This window comes from Phasianus colchicus, chromosome 9 (assembly GCF_987193195.1).
Source record: "Phasianus colchicus chromosome 9, bPhaCol1.hap1.1, whole genome shotgun sequence".
NCBI classification, from domain to species: Eukaryota; Metazoa; Chordata; class Aves; order Galliformes; family Phasianidae; genus Phasianus; species Phasianus colchicus.
In genome coordinates, this window is record NC_143444.1 from 31,248,802 (window position 1) to 31,268,679 (window position 19,878).

The following is a 19,878-nucleotide window of genomic DNA, read 5'->3' on the forward strand; positions in this document are numbered from 1 at the left end:
CAGCATCCCGGGGCCGCGGGAGCTCTGTGCCCCCGCCCCCCCCCCAACCCCCCCGCACTTCTCGGGGCCGATGGCCGATCGTGACGTCACCCATTGATTCCCCGTGAATGGCCGCGGGGGGGGCCCGCGCTCCGTGCGCGCTCCCGCGAGCTGACAGCAGCACCCGGCAATTAATGTCCCCCCGCTGCAATAGGATTACGGGGAGGGGAAGTGCGTCACGGGGTAGGGAGAGGGGTTCTGCTTTTGGGGAAAGTATTTGGGGGGGGGGGGCGGCTGGGAAATAGGCTGCGCGCTGCCGGCGGGAGGAGCGCGCTGTGACGCGGCGCGGGGGGGGGGGCACCGCCTCTCCGAGCATCTCCGGCGCTCCGGGGGCGGCACAGCCGCAGCCCCGACCGTGGGCCGCCCCCCGCGCTGACAGCGCCTCTCACAGCGCCGCCGATCCGGGGGGGTCCGGGGGTACGGAGAGCGGGGCCCGACCGTCCTCCTCATCTGTGTTTTTCAGCTCCCGGGAGAGTGAGGAATGCGATTCTGCCACCATGATGGAAGGTAGGGGGTGGGGGAGTGATGGGGGGGGAGAAAGGGGGGGTTGGGGTGGGAATCCTTCACCTTTTCATTTGAAATCATCATCATCATAAGATCATGATTAAAATCCATTTCCCCACCCCCACCCCCCCCAGCTGAAGCACTCTGCCGGGTGGAGCCGCTGCCGAACCTGTGGGGGTATCTGTGGGGCCGGGGCACCCCCCCCCCGCGTGGGGTCTGCACGACCCCGGCCCTTCGGTGTGGGGTAGGGGGGGGGGGTGGATGGGGCCGCCCGATTTATGGCCGTGCGCTGCTGTGTGTGTGCATCCCTCCACCGGGAAGGGATGCTCCGAGAGGGACCATCGCTGCCGGGTAGGGGGGTGCGGTGCTGGGGAGGGGGCACAGAGGAGATGGAAGGGGAGATGGGCTCCGGTTGAGCGCTGTGTGTCTGTGTGGGGGAACAGCCCCCGGGCACCACTTGCACAGATTGTAACCCGTGTCATCCGCCTCGGCCATATGTAGAGCTCCTCCTTACGCCTTCTGCGGCGAGATGCCATGGAGGAAGGGTTTTATCCGCTTAAAGCAGAATGGCTCTTGGCCTTCAAGGCCCCAGCACGCATCGTAGAGGTGTTCTGCTTTATTTGTGCCACCCCGGTTCAGGGTGCCCGGATCCAGCCCTGTGTGTGACCTCAGCAACGGGCAGAAATGGGGACCCGTGGGGCCGTCACCCCGCTGTGCCGATGGAAGATGCCCACCTCCCCTTGGTCACATCCATGACCGAGGGCTGCGTGTGCTGCGTGATCCCTTGGGGTGAGGGGAGCGGGCATCCCTGTCCTTCAGGGCCTTATTTATTCTCCACCGACGTTGGAGAGGGGATGGGTGCGAAGGAAAGGATTTGATCTCGGGGCACAGCGCTGCGCTCCGTGCCGTGACTCACAGCACAGCCGGTGACACAGCTCGGCTGCGGGAGCCGCTCCTCGCGAGCGCTGCGTCTTCGGGGGAATTAACGGGTGGGAATTACAGCCGGGCTGCTGCCGCGCTGGGTGCGGCGGCTCCGTCTGCCTGCGGAGGGGGCTGGGCTGGGCTCCCTTCTGGGTTCCTCGGTGGTTCTGATGGCGGTGGGATGGTGGCTCACAGAACCATCTTGCATGGTTTTTAGGGAAAGGGGACCGGCTGTAGAAAGTTTCCCCGTTACCGGCGACTCGTGAGTGGGAACCTGGGATGGAAGTGAGAAAATGGAGTGAGAAGAAATAATTAATGCTTTTGATTAATTTTTAAGCAGTTGGAAACCGGCTTTATTTGTGGAAGAGTGAAACTTTCGTGCCCAATGCCCCACTGACACCTTGCAGAGAGGCTTCCTTTTCACAGAACCCTTCAGGTTGGAAAAGCCCTCTAAGACCACCAAGCCCAACCCATCCCTGCTGTGCCCATTGACCATGGCCCTAACGTTTTGAATGCCCTCAGCTTTGAACCAATTTCAAGCTCTCAAAGCCATGCGAAGCACTTGTGTTTCCCTGCACTGACTGTGCCGTAGGGTTTTAGTGGTGCTGAGTTGGGGCACTGTGGGGCTGCTGGTGCCACAGAGCTGGCCAGGCTGGGGTTGGGTCCTCCCATGGGAGCAGGAGAATGTGGCCTCTTGGGGTGATGGGGACTTGTGCTGGGTTCAGGATGAAGATGGGATATTTTCTAGTTCTCTTTGTGAATGGGGGGAGAAGCCATAGAGAAGTGCCGGGAGGGAACAAAACAACCTGGTGATGTTATGAAGGTAAACATCCACGTGCAAGAGAACAAAGGGGTGTATTTATCACTTTTCTTTAAATCTGTTGCTTCTTGGGTGCACTGAAGCTCTGACATAAGGCTCAATTAAGTTTTGAAATCACTGCTGCGATGTTACGCAGTGTTGGAGCTGTGGCTGATGGATGATCCCATTGGGGTGGCACTGGGGACGGCTGTTCCTCCCACCCTCCCTGAGGTCAGAGGTTGGCTGAGATGGCAGGAATTTCTGCTCTGCTTTCTCTGAGTGTTTCTGGGGCATCTGGTCATGCTGGGGGCTTCCATGGGTGGCTGCTCACGTCCCATATGGCCACGCTTTGCATTGCCTCCTAGCAGTGCTTGTCTTAGCTGAGTAACACTGGGCCTGGGGGCAGCCAAGGGCACGGAGCAGAGGAAGCTTTTCCTTTGCCAAAGAGAGAACATTGGCTTTGTTATGTTTTAGGTGGTCTTGTTTTGATAAATGGTGCTTCTGGATGTCAGCGTGTGTGCATAGCACGTGAGGCTCAGGGAGTTTCTGTATCGGCTGGGCTGATGATGGGCCCTGATGCCAATAGATAGCAGAGCTCTGGGCACACCACCCAGTCCAGCCAAGCTGGTTTGGGATTTTCCAGCTGTTCCTAGGGTAGCACGTTTCTCAATAGGTCTTGCTAAAGGAGGGAGGGAGGGGATAAAGGGATCTAGCTTGAAAACAACAACAACAAAGCCCCACCCAAATTCTGGGAATTTGGGAAATGTGTTGGGTTAAGCCTGGTAGCATTCCCCAGTTCAAACCCACGCTGTGTGAAGGTGCAGAGGATGCCAGCTGAAACAGGAGCTGGGCAGCCAATGCAAAGCCTTCACACCATGCGTTGGACTGCTGGGCCATGAGAAGTATTGAGATGTTTATGGACAGGGCCTTTTGGCTGGGAAAGTAGAAAATGAAGGGCTAGAACGAGAACTAATGGCATCATGTGGCACCAGGGGGGAGTCAGCTTGGACATTAGGAGAATTTTCTTCTCCAAAGAGCACTCAGCACTGCACAGCTGCCAAGGGGGTAAGGGGTCACCATCCCTGGGGTGTTCAGAGCTGTGGGGATGTGGCACTGAGGGATGTGGGCACAGGGGAGGGGATAAGAGTGGGCTTGGAGAGCTGAGAGTGCTTTTCCAACTGCAGTGGTTCTATAGTTCATAAGTACATGGGATGCAGATGTAAAAGCATTCGTTTGGTGAGCCCAGTTTGAAGTGTGCCCAAACACAGCCTTTGGGGTTTTGCTGCCCCATTCATTGGTGTTATGCACGTTATAAGGACTCCAGGTTAAATCACGTCTCCTTGAGTCTTTGCCACAGGATCTCAGGCAGCTGAAGGTTGGTTGAGTGGTTGTCCACGGACATCCCTGCTGCACAGAGCTGCTCAGGGCCCAAATTTACCCTTGCTGCGTCTGTGAAGACCTTCAGGGAGAGCCCTTTGCTGCTGAGATGCTGATGGTTGCTGGACACTGACTCTCCCTACCAGGCACACGTTGGTGGTGTTTCCATTCTCCGTGCTCACCCAACACATCCTTTTCCATAAGATGCATATTTGAGCTGTGTACGTTCAGTGGGGATAAGGAGGTCCCTGACTTCTGCCCTGCTCGTGTGCAGCATAGCAGTGCAAAGCCTGGCCTGCTGCTCCTGAATGGCCTCAGCTATTCATTTTTAATTGAAGCTCAATTACAGGCTGCTGTTCCTGGGGGTTTTTGGAGGTGTGTTGCTTTGTTGGCAGAGGAAGGCTGGCAGAATGGCTGTGGCTGCTGTTAGTTGTGCTTTCAGCCCCATGGAATGGCACATCCATCAACTTTTGGGTTGGATTTGGGTATTTTTTGGTTTCACGGATGCTAGGTTTGCAGGAGGAGATACTGAAGGAGCAGCCCAGCCCTCCCAGAACAGTGCAGGGGTGCCAGCACTGGGTTTGCCCATTCAGCCCTTCCAGCAGTGAGGGTGATGCTGCCTGCTACCAGTGCAAATGCAGATTGATGTGATATATGGGTTGGAAAGCAGCAAGGTACCAGCACTGGAAAAATCACCCAATGCAGCCATATCAGGGATCTGCTCCTCACCATCCCTGCACCCTGACCTTGGCACACCCTTCTGAGGGCTTCAATTATGGCTCTTTAAATCTTACCCAATGCTGAGTGCCAGCTGTGCTTTCATGTTCCCCACTCCCAAGCAGCTCTGAAGCAGTGCTGTGTGGTCTGTGCAGCAAAGATGCTGGGGGTGACCGCAGCCAGACCCATCCCGGTGGAGGTGGGGGATTTTAATGGGTTTGTACCTGTTTGTTTGGGAGAAATTCTCCCCCCCCCCTGTGTTTTCTTCTTCTTTTTTTTTTTATGTGTGTATGTTTTGTTGTGGCTTTTCTTGAGAGCTATTGAGTGAGGGTGGGGAAAATAACCTCCCACCCTCTGCAGCTGCGGGGAGCTGAGCAGCCAGCTCAGGGCACGGGGTGTGATGGAATGGCTGTGGGGGTTTGGTGGAGGTGGGGCTTCCAGCACAGGGGCACGGTGCTGGGGAGCACCTCCTGCCATGCTGCTGTGCTGTTCTGCAGAGCCACTTCTACAGAACCCGGCGGAGACATCGTTAGAGATGCACCCTGGTATTAGAGCTGATGAATTATGAATGGGTGCCAGGCTTTCAAGTGTGTGTGTGTGTGCAGTGTCAGTGGGCATTTGTCACTCTGCACGTCCCTTGGAGCACATCCCAGCCCCCTGCTGCCACGCAGCCCCTCGGCTGGGTCTTACCCTGTATCCTGCCCATGTCGCTGATGCTCTAAGCTTACAAACAAGCTTGTCAGTACAATGCCAGCCTGGGTGTTTTTTTGGCTTAACCAGAAGCTCTGGTGTCACAGGATACAAGAAATGAACACAGACACAGCTATGGTGAGGTGGTACCAAGGCATGCACCAAACCCTCCCCTGAACAGCTGGAAGCCCCTCCCCATAACCTGTGATGCTCATGAAAGGATGTGCATGTAGCTGCTCTTGTAGGCTGAAAGGCTGGGGTTTTTTGCTTACTACTGCTTAGAGCAGCACTGAGATGCTTCTTCACATCCCTCAGTTTTCCAGGTAGGGAAATCCCATAACGGCCATGGGATGGATGGAGGATGGGCCAGGGGGGAATGTGCAGGGTTCCTTATTGTTGGGCTTTGGTATTGCCCACTTGCAGTACTTCAAACCTATAGCATACCTTTTGAAATGCACATGCAGTAGTCCCCACACAGGTGAGGTTTTCTGGAAGATGGTGACATTTGTAAATATGCCTGAGATGGGCTCATCTGGTGTGCTTCTCATAGGACCATAGAATCATTCAGGTTGGAAAAGACCTCTGAGATCCCCACTGCTCCCATGGCTGTGCCCCTGAGCACCTTTCGGTCCCTCTGAGCATGCCCTTCCAGATGGAGAAGGAGGTTGGTTTCAGTACAGTTCCTTGGAGTTTTGCAGGGTGTTGCCCTCATCTTGGCTCTAGCGCAGGAGAAACCAGTGTGATTTCTTAGTGATGTTTGCCCAGTTCCTTCCACCTGGGACCAGGAGCCCCTCTGGGCAGTGTGGCTGTGCTTTGGAAGCAGGTGCTGGGAGGGGCTCAGTGCCTGGTGATGGGGCCTTCCTCTTGCGTGAGGCTCCTTGGCTTTCTTGTTAGTTACACATTCCTGTGGTTTATTACCTCTCTAAAATCCAAGTATTTGATGGCAGACCATGTGAGAATGGGATGGTTCTGGGAACTGGAAAGACAGCCTGTGTTGTGCTTAATTTTGGGTGTGAATCTTCCCAATGTGCAGATGTGAATTTGAATGTATTTTGTGTACGTTAACACTTCTGGATGACAATGCTGGCACGGAAGCAGGTGACACCTCTTCCCTGGCAACCCAACACAGACCTTGGTTGGAGAGCCTTTTCCTGACCACACTGGGGGACACTGTCCGTGTTGTCCATGTGCCACGTGCCCTCCTGTAGCTGCTCACTGCTTGGGTGGTGTCTGGGAGTCCCCTCATCTCCCGTTCCTGACCAGCAAACAGAAAACCCTAAAAATAGGAATCTGAGCATCACTTGGGAGGGAGCACCTGTCCTGGGCCATGACTTGCACAGCACAGCAACCCTTAGAAGCGTATTTGGCATTTGTGTGCCAGCCATGAATGAAAAGCCACAGCTGTTATCTGCACTTTGTGTCCTGGCTGCACTGTGGGGACACTTGTGTCCCATGACTCCCTGTGAGCTGACCCTGCAGACCTGTTGTTGGGGTAAACAGGCAGCAAGCAATCAGTGTGGCTGCATTACTGAGGTGAGTGCGCAGCATGTAGGTGATGACTTGCTTCCTTATGATCTTAAATATAAAATATAGATATAAATACAAAAAATGCTTGGTGCAGGCATCCAGCGCCGTGCTGTGCTCATTGCTCCTTTACAAGGAGCCAAGAGCTGCTTCAGGTTCCAGCATTGTTTGGGTGCCCATTTAGATCTCATTGCACGACAAATGATGGTTACATTGCCCGTGGGTGCATCCTGCAGCCTGTAGAAGAGTTTTCCAAGCTATCTTTGGAAAATTAAACTTTTTCTGATGGGCTTTGTTTTTGTGGGGCGAGTATGGAACATTGTCTTTGCCCTGCAAGAAATTCTTGGTCCCCAAATAGCTTTGAATCTGTCAGACCTTCTCACTTGGAGCCTGGGGCAGGCACGTGTCAGTCCAGAGGCATTTTGTCTTCCCTCTGCTTTCATTTTGCTGAGCAAATTGAGGGTTATTCTTTCTGGAGCAAAGTAAATACTGTCACTTGGCTTGGAAACAGCAGCAGATTTCCCCGTGTTTGGACCTAGGGAAGTAATTCAGCAGGAGCAGGTGTGCATGTGAAGGGAATGGGCATTGCCCACATCCAGCTCCAAGGAAAATAAACAGCCCCCAATAAACCCAGCAGCAAACCAACTGCAAAACAAACTGACCATCTTGTGTTTCATGGTGTTCAGAGTTAATGCTCTTTGTCCCTAAAATGGCAGATTTCCCCCCCCCCCCTTGCAGGTGCTTGGGGTCCTGAGGCTCCATGTGGCCATGGATGTGTTTATCCCAGTGCACAGACTGAGCAGCCCCAGTGAATCAAAACATTTGAATAGATTTATTTTAATGCTTCTGTCATCAAAAAAAAAAGAAAGCATTTGGGGTGACAGTATCCCCATGGATGTTTTCTCTGTTGAAATGGATAGTGCTTCTCTGAAGCTCTTCCTCCCAGCACACCTCCATGTCAGGGGATTAGGAGCATACCTGTCCTCCCATCCATTGGCAGGAGGCTGCTGGCACTGGGAGAATGGGACTATTTTTCTTGTAGAGCTGTTAAGTCTTTGGCCTAGAAGATGTTTGCACAGCTCTTAGGATTAAGGTTAGAAAGCTTCAGAGCATTAAATACAGAGTTGCATTTTTTGGATGCTGATTCACAGGTATTACGAGGAGGGGGGAAGATGATAGTAAATGGAAGGTGACTAATGCCCTGCTGCAGGGAGCTGCACGTTTGGGATGAGATCCTCAGCATGATGCACTGGTTCTGCTGTGGTTGGTGGTGCTGTGGAAGCTCTCACCCTTCCTTAAACATCTCTTTCCTTCCCCTGGTTGTAGTTACATTTCCAGCAGATGGTGGGTCTATTATATAACTGAGCAGAAGGCTTCGTTACAAAATTTAGCCCAATTGGGCTTTTCTTCAGATAAGGCCAAACAGTGTCTCAGTTTGGTCATTTGCTTCCCTCCCTGTTCTACTTTGGGTTTGGAGGCCAGTGTTATTCTGGGGGCTGAGATCTTCCTGTGTTATTACTAACTTGCTTGGTGGGAAAGCTGGGAGAAGCCAAAGGGGGGCTGTTGTGCAAAGGTGTGGGGCTCGTGCCTGGGGTTGGGCTGCTGCACTGCCTTCAGACCTCCTAGCACTGAACCCGAGGCTCCATCAGCAGCACCAAGGAGGGCTGCCAGAGTCTTTCCTGGTGCTGCCAAGGCTTGGCCCTGTTGTTGGACAATCAAACATTTGGCTGTAGGGGATCAGGAGCCTTGAGGCTCCTCTTGCGTTGCGATAATTCAAGTGTGGTGGGCTGTGATGTGCTGCAGAAAGCCAGCACTGGGGATGCTTGTTGCATCCATCTGGAGGAGTGAGATGCCACTGGGAAAGCAGAAAATAACTTTGGTTGGAGGGCATGCACGAGCTTGGAGGCAGAGCAGAGGAGAGCAGCAGCCCAGCTTCGTGGTAGCTCCAAGCGGTTCACTCATTGCAAGGTGTTAGAGTGCTCTCAGGGACAGTTTTTCCTCCAAAAAATGACAGGGAAGGCCCAGAGCTAGTGTTAGAAGTGATGCTCGGCTGATACCCGCAGCCATGGAGGGCTGTGTGCCCCTGTCCCCAGCGGGTTGGTGCTGCTGTGACTACAAGCACTGCGCTGAACCACTGCACCAGCCTGGTGATTTAAGTAGGTTTTTGTTTTTTTCTTCATTTATTTACCCCACCCAAAGAAGGGTTTCCCCACTGCCTGCAGTGTGGTGAGGGAGTGTATCACTGAGACAGTAAGGTCAGAAATACTTACTGTGAAATGTGCAATTGAGCAAGTTAATGAGCATTCATTTCATAATAGCAAGGTGTGACCAGGGGCACGCGCTGCCTGCAGTGCCCTGCTGGGGGGTTCTTTTCACCTTTATGTCTTAGAGCTGGCAACTGGGGAAGCAACGTCTCAGTGGTTTAATTTGGAGCGTAACGTGCGTATTGCGTTCTTATACTCCTACCTGCAGGACTGAAAAAACGTACAAGGAAGGCCTTTGGTATACGCAAGAAAGAAAAGGACACTGATTCCACGTAAGTCAATGAGAGATGAAATGCATTAATAAGTAATGATGGCAGGACAGCGGTGCCAGAGCAGGAAGGAGCTGGGTGTGCTGGGGACAGCTGTCATCCTCAAGTCACGGCTCATAGCGATGGCTGCATCAGAGCTACTTCCCCTGTGCACACAGAGACCTGCAGCCACGTGTGCTCTGTAGTGATGTGGGAACATGCGTGTGTTTGCCGTGCATGGTGACAGTGAGCAGTGATCAGAAGCCCAGCTCCCCTCTGGGAGTTGCAGCAGATTAATCTCTGCCCAAATACTGATGTGCACATCTGCTGGAATCTGTTCAGATGCAAATCCCGTTGGAACAGGAGGGCCTTTGGTGGGCAGTGGTGGCATGGAGCTCAGCTTTGCTGCTGGAGGGACTTTGGGTCCCTGGGCCACATCTGGAGGGGGTTGGGTCACAGCCAGCAGAGGAGAAGGCTGTAATGAGGGAAGTGGGAGATGAACCCTGAGATGAGAGAGGAGCACACATGAGTGTTACAGTGAAGTTTGACAAAAAGGCATTAATCTCCATCAAATTAGCCCAACCCAGCAGCAGCTCCCTTCAGGTTTTCTGTGGTGCCATGAGTCAGACGTTAATTTGTGGAAAATCACTGGCAACACATCAACAAGGGACCAGCCTGGATCCGACAAACACATCCATCCCTTTGCTAAGCTGCCCAGTGTTGCCTTGTGAGGCTACTTGCTGTGCCTCAAGGCCAGAGCCCCCAGAATGGGGATGACAGGAGGTTTTCAGCTCCACCTGTTTAAAAAACCCACCCAAAAATGAAGCAATGATACTTCTGTGTGGAGTCTGAATTACCCATATGCAACTTCTGCAGCACGGAGGCACTCGATGTACTGATGTGTGTGCATGCATATGTGCTGTCCCACAACACGAGAGCGCACTGTGCAGGGCTTCTGAGGAGCACACCAACGATTTGGCTTTGCTGGCAATGCTGTAATGACAGCTCCAGTTGCTGTGGGAGCATTCAGAGCACCATTTCTGCATTTCCTCAAGTAGGGCTGTGCTGGAGCTAACCCAGGTGCCTTTTCTGTTCCTTGCAGGGGGTCACCGGACAGGGATGGCATCGTAAGTACCGCGCAGTGCCGCTCCGCGTTAGCAGCTTTGTTGGCCATCATGGGAGCTTATCTTGTGAACCACTTCCTTTTGAACATAGAAAATAAGTGTCCAAATCCAGATGAAGCTGTTGAAATAATAATAATAATTGAGGACTCTGTACAAAATTGACACGGTGAAAATAGGCAGCAGGTGCTGTGTACCCCCTGTGGCGGCTCAGGTGCCCGGAGATCCCAGCTCCTGCTGAGCGCAATCGGCTCAGGGCAGATTTTCTGTGGTTGAGGTTAAGGGCAAATGGCCACACACCTGTTTCTTACATCAGTTTGTTTTCTATATTAAACTGAAATGAAGACGATAGCTGTTCTCAAGATGCTGCTGCTTTTCTTGGTTAGAGGTAGGAATGTCCCTGCTAGAACCAGGCAGTGGAAGGAGCGCTTTAGCTGCTTGATTTTCAATTTACAGTTAAGTGTGTTGGGCTCAGGCTGGGACTGTGTGGATTCAGGCATTAGAGGCTTAAAATAAGCCCTAGGGAGACATTCAGCAGGAGAGCAGCACTGCGTGCCCAGCCCAGTGCCAGGGACACATGGCATCGCTGTGCAGTGTGGCGTCATACAGACATCAGGGTGCCATCTTGTTTCCCACATCTGACCCAAGATCCTTGGCTTTGGGCTCACCCACATTCCTCTGCCATTCGTTACTGGCTGTTAATTAGTGATTAAGAAGTCTGCAGCTCAGGTAGTGCTTTAATCAAGGCTCTGTTCAGCAGTTAAACAAAACCCCAGAAAACACAATGAAATAGAGTTTTGTGACATGCAGAAATCTGTAGTGATTGATACAGCTGCGTTGAGCAATGCCAAATGTAGTTTTGGACAGCGAAAACCCAGCCGACAGCTCCTTGGGCATGGCTGATGGTAGCACTGTTTTCAGATGGGGCTGAGGGCAAGATCTCTGAGCTGGAAACCCAAACACCACCTCCAACCATTGCCAGCCACTGATGCTCTCTCCATAAGATGTGTATTTTGGGTTTTGCAGGCACTTTGCAGGTTTCCAGTGCTCCGGTAAGCTGGAGGAAGCAGGAAAGCAATTTCTTTACTTTTTTTTTTTTTTTTTTAATAGGTAATGAGATCACTGAGTATTTTGAAACAGGCATTGGAGGATGGAGAGATTTCAGTTTTCATCCTATAGCATGTTCTTGCAGAAAGTCATATTGTAGTAGGGATGGTAGATCTGGGGCCAACCTGACTGCTGAATATGGCCCTTCTGGGGGGGTCCTCCCTTCCTTATAGACCCCACAGTGTTTGCTGATTCCTTTCATTTGTTCTTCTGTTTAAAACCAACCAACTGCCCAACATGTTAACCCTCTTTCTGCCCAACCCCGATCCATTCCAGCCTCTCAGCCCTCATCTCAATGAGCCACCTTGCCATAGCAAACCTGAGGGCACACAGGAGCAAGGAAAAAATAACTCGGTAAGGAAATGCTTGGTTACAGCTACAAATGAGAACAGAGTGTAGTTCTTGTTTAGAGATCCAGAGTGCAGGAAAATGTGGGTTAGGTTGAGTCAGGCCAATACTGGGCCACAGAATTGCTGGATCATGTCAGTGCCATCACTGTTGGGAAGAAAAGTGCATTGCTGGTGGCAGTCACCTCTGTATAACAGCAATTTGATGATGACCCCAAGCTCGGAAGTGAAGGACAATGTTGTACTTGACTGTATCCTTGCTTTACTCCCCATCAGATACCCAGGACTTGGTACATGCTGTTGAGTGCTGACCATAGGATCACCCTGAGCCTCACCAGCCCTGGGCAAGGCCCATAGAAAAACTCTATAGTGGGGTTTGGTCATTGTTTTGGTGCTTGACTCCAGGTCTCTGTGACCATTATGGGAGCATGGGGCTGGCACAGCTGTGACTCCTGTGAGCAATGGATGCCTGGGGCTCAGCTTGCATCCTGGCCCCCAGAATGGCTGTGTCCTGGCTGCCTGTGATGGAGAACAACAAACCCAACATGGGCAGAGGCACAGAGCCGTCTGCTCTGTGCTCCTTGCCCTTGAGAAATGCCATCTTTAAGGGAGATAAACCCAAGGGTTGTTTTAAAGAGAGCCTCATGAACCTTTGCTCTGCTCATGTTTTGGTAGAGTCTCACCACACAGATTCTCAAACACCTGCATATATGCAATGTTTTCCTATTTTTTCCTTCATTTTAAGAGTTGAAATCTTGTTTTCCCATGTGTTACAGAAGAAAACGAACGGGGCTCCAAATGGATTTTATGCAGAGATCGACTGGGACAGATATGTAAGTGTCTGAGGGCTCTGCCCCTGCTGTGGGCAATGCTCCTTTGTGAGCCGTGTCCCCCAACCCCACTCTCTGCTTCAAAGCTGAGGCATGCTGAATAAAAATAATGACTTCAGAGACATTATTACAGATGCGCAAGGAAATTAATCCTTCTCTGATGTGTGCTCTGGATCTCTTTTAAAGGAAAGGGTACTAAAGGACTTGGTTTAGTGGGCGTGGAGGGACTAGATAATTATAGTGTACCTTTAAAATTAATGATTTTATGTGGTATCAATAAATTGAGAACTGATCCCGAAGGCAGGCTTATAAAATGGTCCAGAAACCAGGCGACCAAGTGAAGGACCATTCTTCACTCTATAGGTGAAGAAAGCACTGCCCTGTGCCTCAAGGACATTGAGGACAACCAAAGACAAACGTGGCTTGCAACTAGGTGTTGCAAAAACAGATTTAGTGTTGTGACAGCAACAACAAAAACAGCAGCAGTGTTGATCCTTCATGTTTTGTGCCCCATGCAGAACTCCCCAGAGCTTGATGAGGAGGGCTACAGCATCCGGCCCGAGGAGCCAGGCTATATCCTTTGTTGTGGACTTGGCCTCTTGGCTTACGATCTGTAAGATGAGCTGGGGTTCACAGAAAGGCCACTGGCTTTTATGGTTGTGTTTTTGTTTTTTTTTTTTCCCCCTTTTATTCTCCTTTGGGCTGTTACTCTGCAGCCCAAACCAGCTCCCAGAGAGCGTTATCTATAGCAGTGAAACAGGAGGCGTGTTTAATTGCCTTTGATCCATGCTATGACTTGAGTGGGAGCACAGTGCTGGGCGCTGGCTTTCCTGGGCAATCTGATGCACTCTGCTTGGTGGTGATCTACAGGTCTATAATGCATCCCCACAAGGGGTGAGGAAAAAAGGATGCAGCCTGTGGATACTGCATGTGTGCTAAGCTTGGGGATAATAGCATCCTGCTCGCAGCTGTAGAAGGGCAAGTGTACAACAGGATTCCACCTTCTGCTGATGGAGGGCTTTGTCCCCATCAGAGCTGAGGGAGGATGGCTGTGCATCAACGCAGACCTTGCTGGGCTGCAGCAGAGCAGTCTTCTTACCCACTTCCATGGGTAGTGCAGGAAGGCTTGTCCCTGCAGCTGCTCCTGCCATTGAGGTCAATACTTAATTCCCATTTATCAGTGAGATGCAAGTTTTTGACCCATTGCTGAGCTGGTGGGCGTTCCTGATCCCCAAGCAAGCTTCCTTAGCTGCTCTGCACCCACCAAAGGGAAGCACTTCTACTCCTCCAGTGAGTCCGAGGAGGAGGAGGAGGCCCACAAGAAATACAACATCAAGATCAAACCACTGCAGGCTAAGGACATCCTGAAGAGCGCAGCCACAGTGGATGAGCTGAAGGCATCTGTCGGCAACATCGCACTTTCTCCATCCCCTGTGGTGAGTTGTCCGTGTCCACAACTCTTCTTCTGTTTGCTTGCTTTGGCCCAGGGAGCCCCTTCCCTTGGGTGTGAGTGGGGAACCTTGGCTCTGGGTCCTTATCAACTGGGTCCATAGAAAGCAGCAGAGGGGATTGGTCACAACTCTTGAGCTGGGGAACATCTGTGGGTTCTCCATAGTGCTGCTGTAGGATGCTTCCCTCCCGGGGCTGTCTGAAAGGAACAGCCCTGTCTGCTCCCTGGTGTGATTGCTGCTACCCACTGGTTTTCCTAAGACTTGTTGAGATTGTCATCACATCCAGTCTGTTCTGCTGGGAACAGATCTGCGAGTTTTGCTTTTTCTATGGGCTTTGGAGTGGGCTATAGAGTCTTTGCAGCTGAAGCTGCTCAGAGTTTGTCCTCAGCCCTCACCTGAAGTGTGAATCAATCTTAAATAGAAGCCAAGGTGAAATAAAATCCCCATTTTTATTTCTCTTTCCCAAATCATTGCAATGTCATTAAGCTTACAGAAAGGCACTGGGAGAAGCTGATGCCTTCTGTTCATAGATGCAAACCTTTTAGTTCTGTGTTAGCCCCTTACAGAAAATATCTTATTTTCTCTTTTTATTTTTTTATTTTTCTGCATTCTTTTAGAGGAAAAGTCCGGTAAGAAATATATATTTTTTTTGCTTACAAACTTTTCAAACAGTCTTGACTTGTGTTCTCTGCTTTCCTGGCACCTGTTCTGCATGTCTCTGGAATTAGAATGTAAAGGCAAATAACAAATCTGACAGTTCTGGAAGTGTGATGTTTGTTGCTGTCTTTCACCCTTGGGTTTAACTTGGTGGGTGGAGCAGGGTGCCCATAGAGGCAGTGGTGTCCCAGCCCTGCAGACACCCAAGGTCAGGGATGGGGCTCTGAGCACCTATGGAGCTGTGGGTGCCCCTGATAATTGTGGGCAGTGGGACCAGATGGCCTTCAAAGGTCTCGTCCAACTCAAACAGTTCTGTGATTCTATGGATAAGAGTCTGGTTGTGTTTCCTTGAGATGTGTGCAGTCCATGTGCTCTGTGGGAAGGCTGTGGCTGGTGTTGGATGAGATGTGCGAGGGCACAACTTTCCCTGAGCAAGTTTTACACACGTCCTTGTGCACCAGCATGTAGTGGAAGACAGGAAAGTGCATCTGTGTTTTGTGATCACAATGCTGCTGCTGCAGCTGTGCTGTTGTCCTCATAAGGATTTGGTGTGAGGTCATTCTGAGCTCAAAATAGGCAAATTTTCCTCTGTTTGGGGGTGCTGGGCTCTGCTTGTGCTCCATTGCAGGAGCTGACCCAGGGCACCAGGATCTAAGGGTTTCAGTTGCCAAAATATCCATAGCTGAGGGCATCAGAAGGGCAGGTGTGGGATGTGCTGTGTGCCTGGCTTCGGGGGTCTGTGCCTACCAGCACCGCAGCACAGAGGAACCCCAAAACACCCTGAGGGCAGCTCTGCATGGACACCGCTCTCCTTGTAGGCAGAGAAAGAGATGGCTGTGCATCAGCATGGGGCTGCTTGAAAAACTGGGGGAAGAGCATCCCGAGGGTCCCAACCCTGAGTTCCCAAGCAGGGATGCTCCCTGTCCCTGGGATGCCAGTTCAGGCACGGTGCCACGCTGGTGCTGACGCATCCCTCTCTGACCAGGTGTCTGTTCTCTCTCCTTTCTCGCTGACCGCAGCGGCGCAGCCCGGTAAGCTCCTTCCTTGCACCCTTCCTTGCTGCCTTTGGCCACGCGTTTGTGCAAGCAGTGATGTTGCAGTGCTCTGGAGGGGAACGCGAGGGGGCTTTTACTGCATGCAGGTGCTGCGCGTTGCGTGGCGAGAGCGGGGCTTTAGATTGCTGACCATGCATTATTTCACATAGATCAGTCCCCAACCCATCAGAGGTGAGGATTTTGTTTCCATGCTGCCTCCAATGGGCGCCCATTGGGTTGGAGTGACAGCTGTCAGCTGTGTGCCAGGGCAGCTGAGAACCCCGGGGCTGCCAGGGATGGGTTTATGGGGTGCAAAGTCTTCTCGCTAGGCTCTGTCTGCTCCCTGTCTGCTAGGAGCAAACCTGGTTTCCTAGCGCATATGTGCGGGTGGGCATCTCTCAGCCACACACGGTAACGCTCAGCCAGTTTCTGCCCTGTGTGCTGTGCTGCTGCTGCGGGTTCTGATCGCGACGTGCCTGTGTCCCTGCACACCCCGCTGACCTCCTGTGTTTGTAATTCCAGGGGATGATTAAGAGGAATTTATCCAGTAAGTATGTCCTAAGTAATTAGTGCAGACAGCTTGGCGGTGGCGGCCTTTAAAATTAATTTAATAAAGGGAAGAGGGGGGGAGGGCAGGCTTGCTGTGGCAGAAATGATGACACCCAAATGTCCCCTTAAGGAAGGCCGTATGGACGTCCCTGGGGTGCCCTGTAGCAGAAGCACAGCCATCTACTGTAGCAACAAGAGCTGAATTAAGCCCAGACTTTTCTCTGCCTGCACGTCTTTAGTGGGCTTGGCTTGGGATGTGGGGGGCGATGTGGGGTTGGGGGCACAGCTCTAACCTTGCTCTGTCTGACCTTGCACAGGTGAGGAGATTGCACGGCCCCGGCGCTCCACACCCACGCCGGACCCCAGCAGGTCAGTCTGGGGGGTATATGTGAATGCACACATAGCACACATCTGCAAAAGCTCGCTTGGGCATCACCCAGCACAAAGGCCTCATAGCTCCGTGGAGTCCATCAGTAGGGCTCTCCGCTACGGCTACCATTAGGTTGTCATCCAGATGTGACTTGAAGCACCTTAGCACACAGTCGCGTGCATGCCAAGAGTCTAAACCACAGCAGCTCCCTGCAAGCACACGTTTGTGCTCAAGCACAGCTTCTCACAGCACATAGTGAATGTTGTGTGTCTCTGTCCCACAGCAGGAAGCCCCTGGAGGACCCAGCCACGCTGGCACCACTCTTTGGGCCCCCTCTGGAGTCAGCATTTGAGGAGCAGAAGCTGGACGGTGTGTTGGGGTCTGCACCCATCCCTCATAATGAACAGTTCTGCTTAAATCTTGGAGCAAAGCTGTCCCTACGTGTGGCTCTGCACGTGTAGCCTGAGAGAAACAGTGTGCCATGCTTAAATGAGATATGGAGGAGTTGTTGGGTTTTTGTTTCCCATCTGGGTAAATGCAGTTGGGTTTCTTTGTTTAATACCTGGGTTATTTTCTGTGTATCCTAAAATTCCAGAGGATTTCAGTAATTAATTCAATGTTTCACTTAATGCAATAAGCCTCCAAAGACATAAATTGGCATTGTTTTATTTGTCAAGCAACATGAGTGTCAAACTAATTGCACGTCCTGTTTAAAAAGCAGGCAGCCCTGTAGTTATCTAACATTACAGGGAAAATAAATGCCTTTAATTAGCAAGGAGTTGCCATCAGTGTTTATTTTCCTCTCCTTGCAAGCTTTAGATGAGCACACCTTAACTGTTCCTTCTGGTATTTGCAGGAAAACAGTTTTAGCGTCTCCATTGCACTTGTATTTATTTGCTTTCTTTCCCCAGCTCCTCTGGACCAGCCTGAGATCTGGGGCTCCTTCCAGCCCAACAGCACTGAGTCTCCGAAGCTGCAGAGATCTTTTCCAATTGGAAGTAAGTTGGCAAAAAACAAACACATGTATACATACACGAACAGCTTCTGTTGTTGCTGCTGGCTCTAGATAGTGTTGGGAGAACAGCCCAGTGCTGTGCAGAGGGAGCAATAGGAAAGCAGTGCAAACCATGGAGATCGTTTTCTTCTACCTTCCTTGAGTGCATATATATCTGCATTTAGCTGGGCATAGAGCTGGTCCCCATAGCACATTGAGCCAAGGGAGGCTCAGGTTGGAGATTGGAAGAAATCTCTTCTCCCAGAGAGCTCTCAGCATTGCACAGCTGCCCAGAGGTTGGGGATCCCCATCCGTGGGGGTGTTCCAGAGCTGTGGGGATGTGACGCTGAGGGATGTGGGCATGGGAGGGTGGGCTGGGGATCTCAGAGGGCTTTTCCAACCCGAATGATTCTATGCTCTCCTCTCTTTCCCTTGCAGCTCCACCACCACTGCCACCCAAGAACGTCCCGGCCACGCCGCCCCGCACGGCATCGCCCCTGACAGTGGCACCAGGTAAAGGCTGGGCGCACAGCTCCTAGCACGTGATGTAGTGCGGCCGGATCCGGACCCGCGGGGTTGGCTCCCCTTAGGGCATCCCATGCAACGGCTGCATTTCAGATGTGGATTTGGCCCCCGTGTGTCCTGCGTTGCGTCCGTGTTGTTTCAGCAGATGTTGTGTTCAGGGCAATGCTGCAAAGACGTTGCTGATCCTGAGCTGGTGTTGCTCTGGCTCGGTTGCTGCTCTCTTCTCCCCATTCTGCTGGTGTCAGTCACTTCTGGGAGCAAAATATAAAGCCAGCATTAAATCCTGTTCTGCACTGGCAATAAATAGCTCTGTTGCCCCCCTCCCACTCTGGCTGGAGCCATCCAGCCTGCTTCTGGGCCTACGGAACGGTGGGCTTGGGCTGCTCCTGCCTGCTGTGCCCTCCCAGGTTGTGAGCAGGGAGAGGCATGTATGCTGTGCCATGAGTGAAGGAAAGCTGAGTGAGGCACTGGCATGCAGCTGGAGTAAATCCAGTGCTTTATAAGCACGCAATAGATGGTGCTGCTTGTAGGAAGGGATTGCAGTTCCTGCTCCTTCAGGCTGTGCTGTGTGAGGTCAAACATACTCCTGCACAGCACGTGTGCAAAATGCAGCCTCTCTCCTTGTCCCTGAGCTGCAAACAGTGAGCAAAGCAGCAACTGAGCTGGGACAGGAGTGTGGGCAGTGTGCTGTGCTGGGGTGTGTGATGGAGCCTTGCAGCCAGGTGTTGTCAGTCATTAACAGAGATGTGTGGTGGTGGTGGCAGCTCAGAGAGCAAGCAGAGAGCCACCAGAGCTTCATCTACTGCCGGCTGCAGCTGAAATACATACACCCTGTGTGCTGTCCTGTACTGCATGCCCTTCGCCAGTGGGAGCGTCAAACCAGCATGTGTAAATGTATATATTTATATTTATGTGTGCATAAATATATATATATGAGTGGAGTGTGTAAGAGAGCTTCAGTTTGCTGTGCTTACTGTGCGAGTCTAACAGCTAACTAATAATTCCTGGTGATGATAATGACGCTGTTTAGCTGTGACATAATGAAGGCTGTGTGCCAGCTGTAAATGGTGCGCGGAAAGGAGCGCCTTCTATGAGGCAACCCATGGGGCCGGGCGGCTGCATGCTCTCCTGTGCAGTGTATGTATTTCAACCAAGTGTGCTTTGGGAATGATGTCCCCCAGCAGCCGATGAGCCACGTGCTTGGCAACGTGCTTTGAGCATCCCTCTAGAAAGCAGCTGGCGCCGAGCCTCGCGCCACCGCAGCCCTCTTAATGCTAAGCTTAAACCCACTGCTTTGACCACAGGAGGTGACCAGCCAGCCACGGAGGCCAAAAGTGACAAACCGCCATCAATCAATGACTTGGACAGCATTTTTGGCCCCGTGCTATCCCCCAAGTCTGTGGCTGCTCACACGGAAAACAAGTGGGTCAATTTTTCCGATCCATCCCCGGAAAACACGACAGCGGTGCCGAGGCCCCGGGAGCCAGCAGCATCCCCCCCGGTGGCAATGGGCAGCCCAGGGGCTGAGCCGCCCCGTGCCCTGCCCTCCCCACTGCGCCTGGACGAGCTGCAGAAGAAGGCTTTGGAGCAGCCCTACGCGAAAGAGGAGAACACGGAGCCAGCGGTCGCCTCACCCAAGGAATTTGGGCCGGGACAAAGAGCCACCCCGCCGCCCCCTCCGCCACCCACCTACCGTACAGTCGTGTCATCCCCTGGGCCGGGCGCCAGCAGCGGAGCAGGAAGCCCCAGCGGTACGTCCTGCTGCCCCGCTCTGCTTCCCCTGCCCTCGGCCTCCGTGTCGTCCTCCTCC

General features: G+C 52.2%; 1 protein-coding gene across 3 annotated transcripts in view; it reads left to right on the forward strand.

Moving 5' to 3' along the window:
• Nucleotides 1-324: 324 nt before the first annotated feature.
• The window catches only part of SGIP1 (SH3GL interacting endocytic adaptor 1), a 33,868-nt gene continuing 14,314 nt past the window's right edge, over nt 325-19,878 (forward strand). The window contains exons 1-15 of one of the 3 annotated variants that reach the window (XM_090146832.1): nt 325-546; nt 9,044-9,107; nt 10,186-10,210; nt 11,588-11,665; nt 12,435-12,491; nt 13,007-13,061; nt 13,749-13,924; nt 14,557-14,568; nt 15,616-15,627; nt 16,153-16,177; nt 16,497-16,548; nt 16,833-16,918; nt 17,461-17,547; nt 17,982-18,056; nt 19,373-19,819. In XM_090146832.1, the coding sequence (XP_090002958.1) occupies nt 537-546; nt 9,044-9,107; nt 10,186-10,210; nt 11,588-11,665; nt 12,435-12,491; nt 13,007-13,061; nt 13,749-13,924; nt 14,557-14,568; nt 15,616-15,627; nt 16,153-16,177; nt 16,497-16,548; nt 16,833-16,918; nt 17,461-17,547; nt 17,982-18,056; nt 19,373-19,819 (1,261 nt within the window). In that variant the 5' untranslated portion in view covers nt 325-536. Of the gene's footprint in view, nt 547-9,043; nt 9,108-10,185; nt 10,211-11,587; nt 11,666-12,434; nt 12,492-13,006; nt 13,062-13,716; nt 13,925-14,556; nt 14,569-15,615; nt 15,628-16,152; nt 16,178-16,496; nt 16,549-16,832; nt 16,919-17,460; nt 17,548-17,981; nt 18,057-19,372; nt 19,820-19,878 lie in introns of those variants that run through there. The other 2 variants (XM_090146831.1, XM_090146830.1) reach the window with 2 other exon arrangements.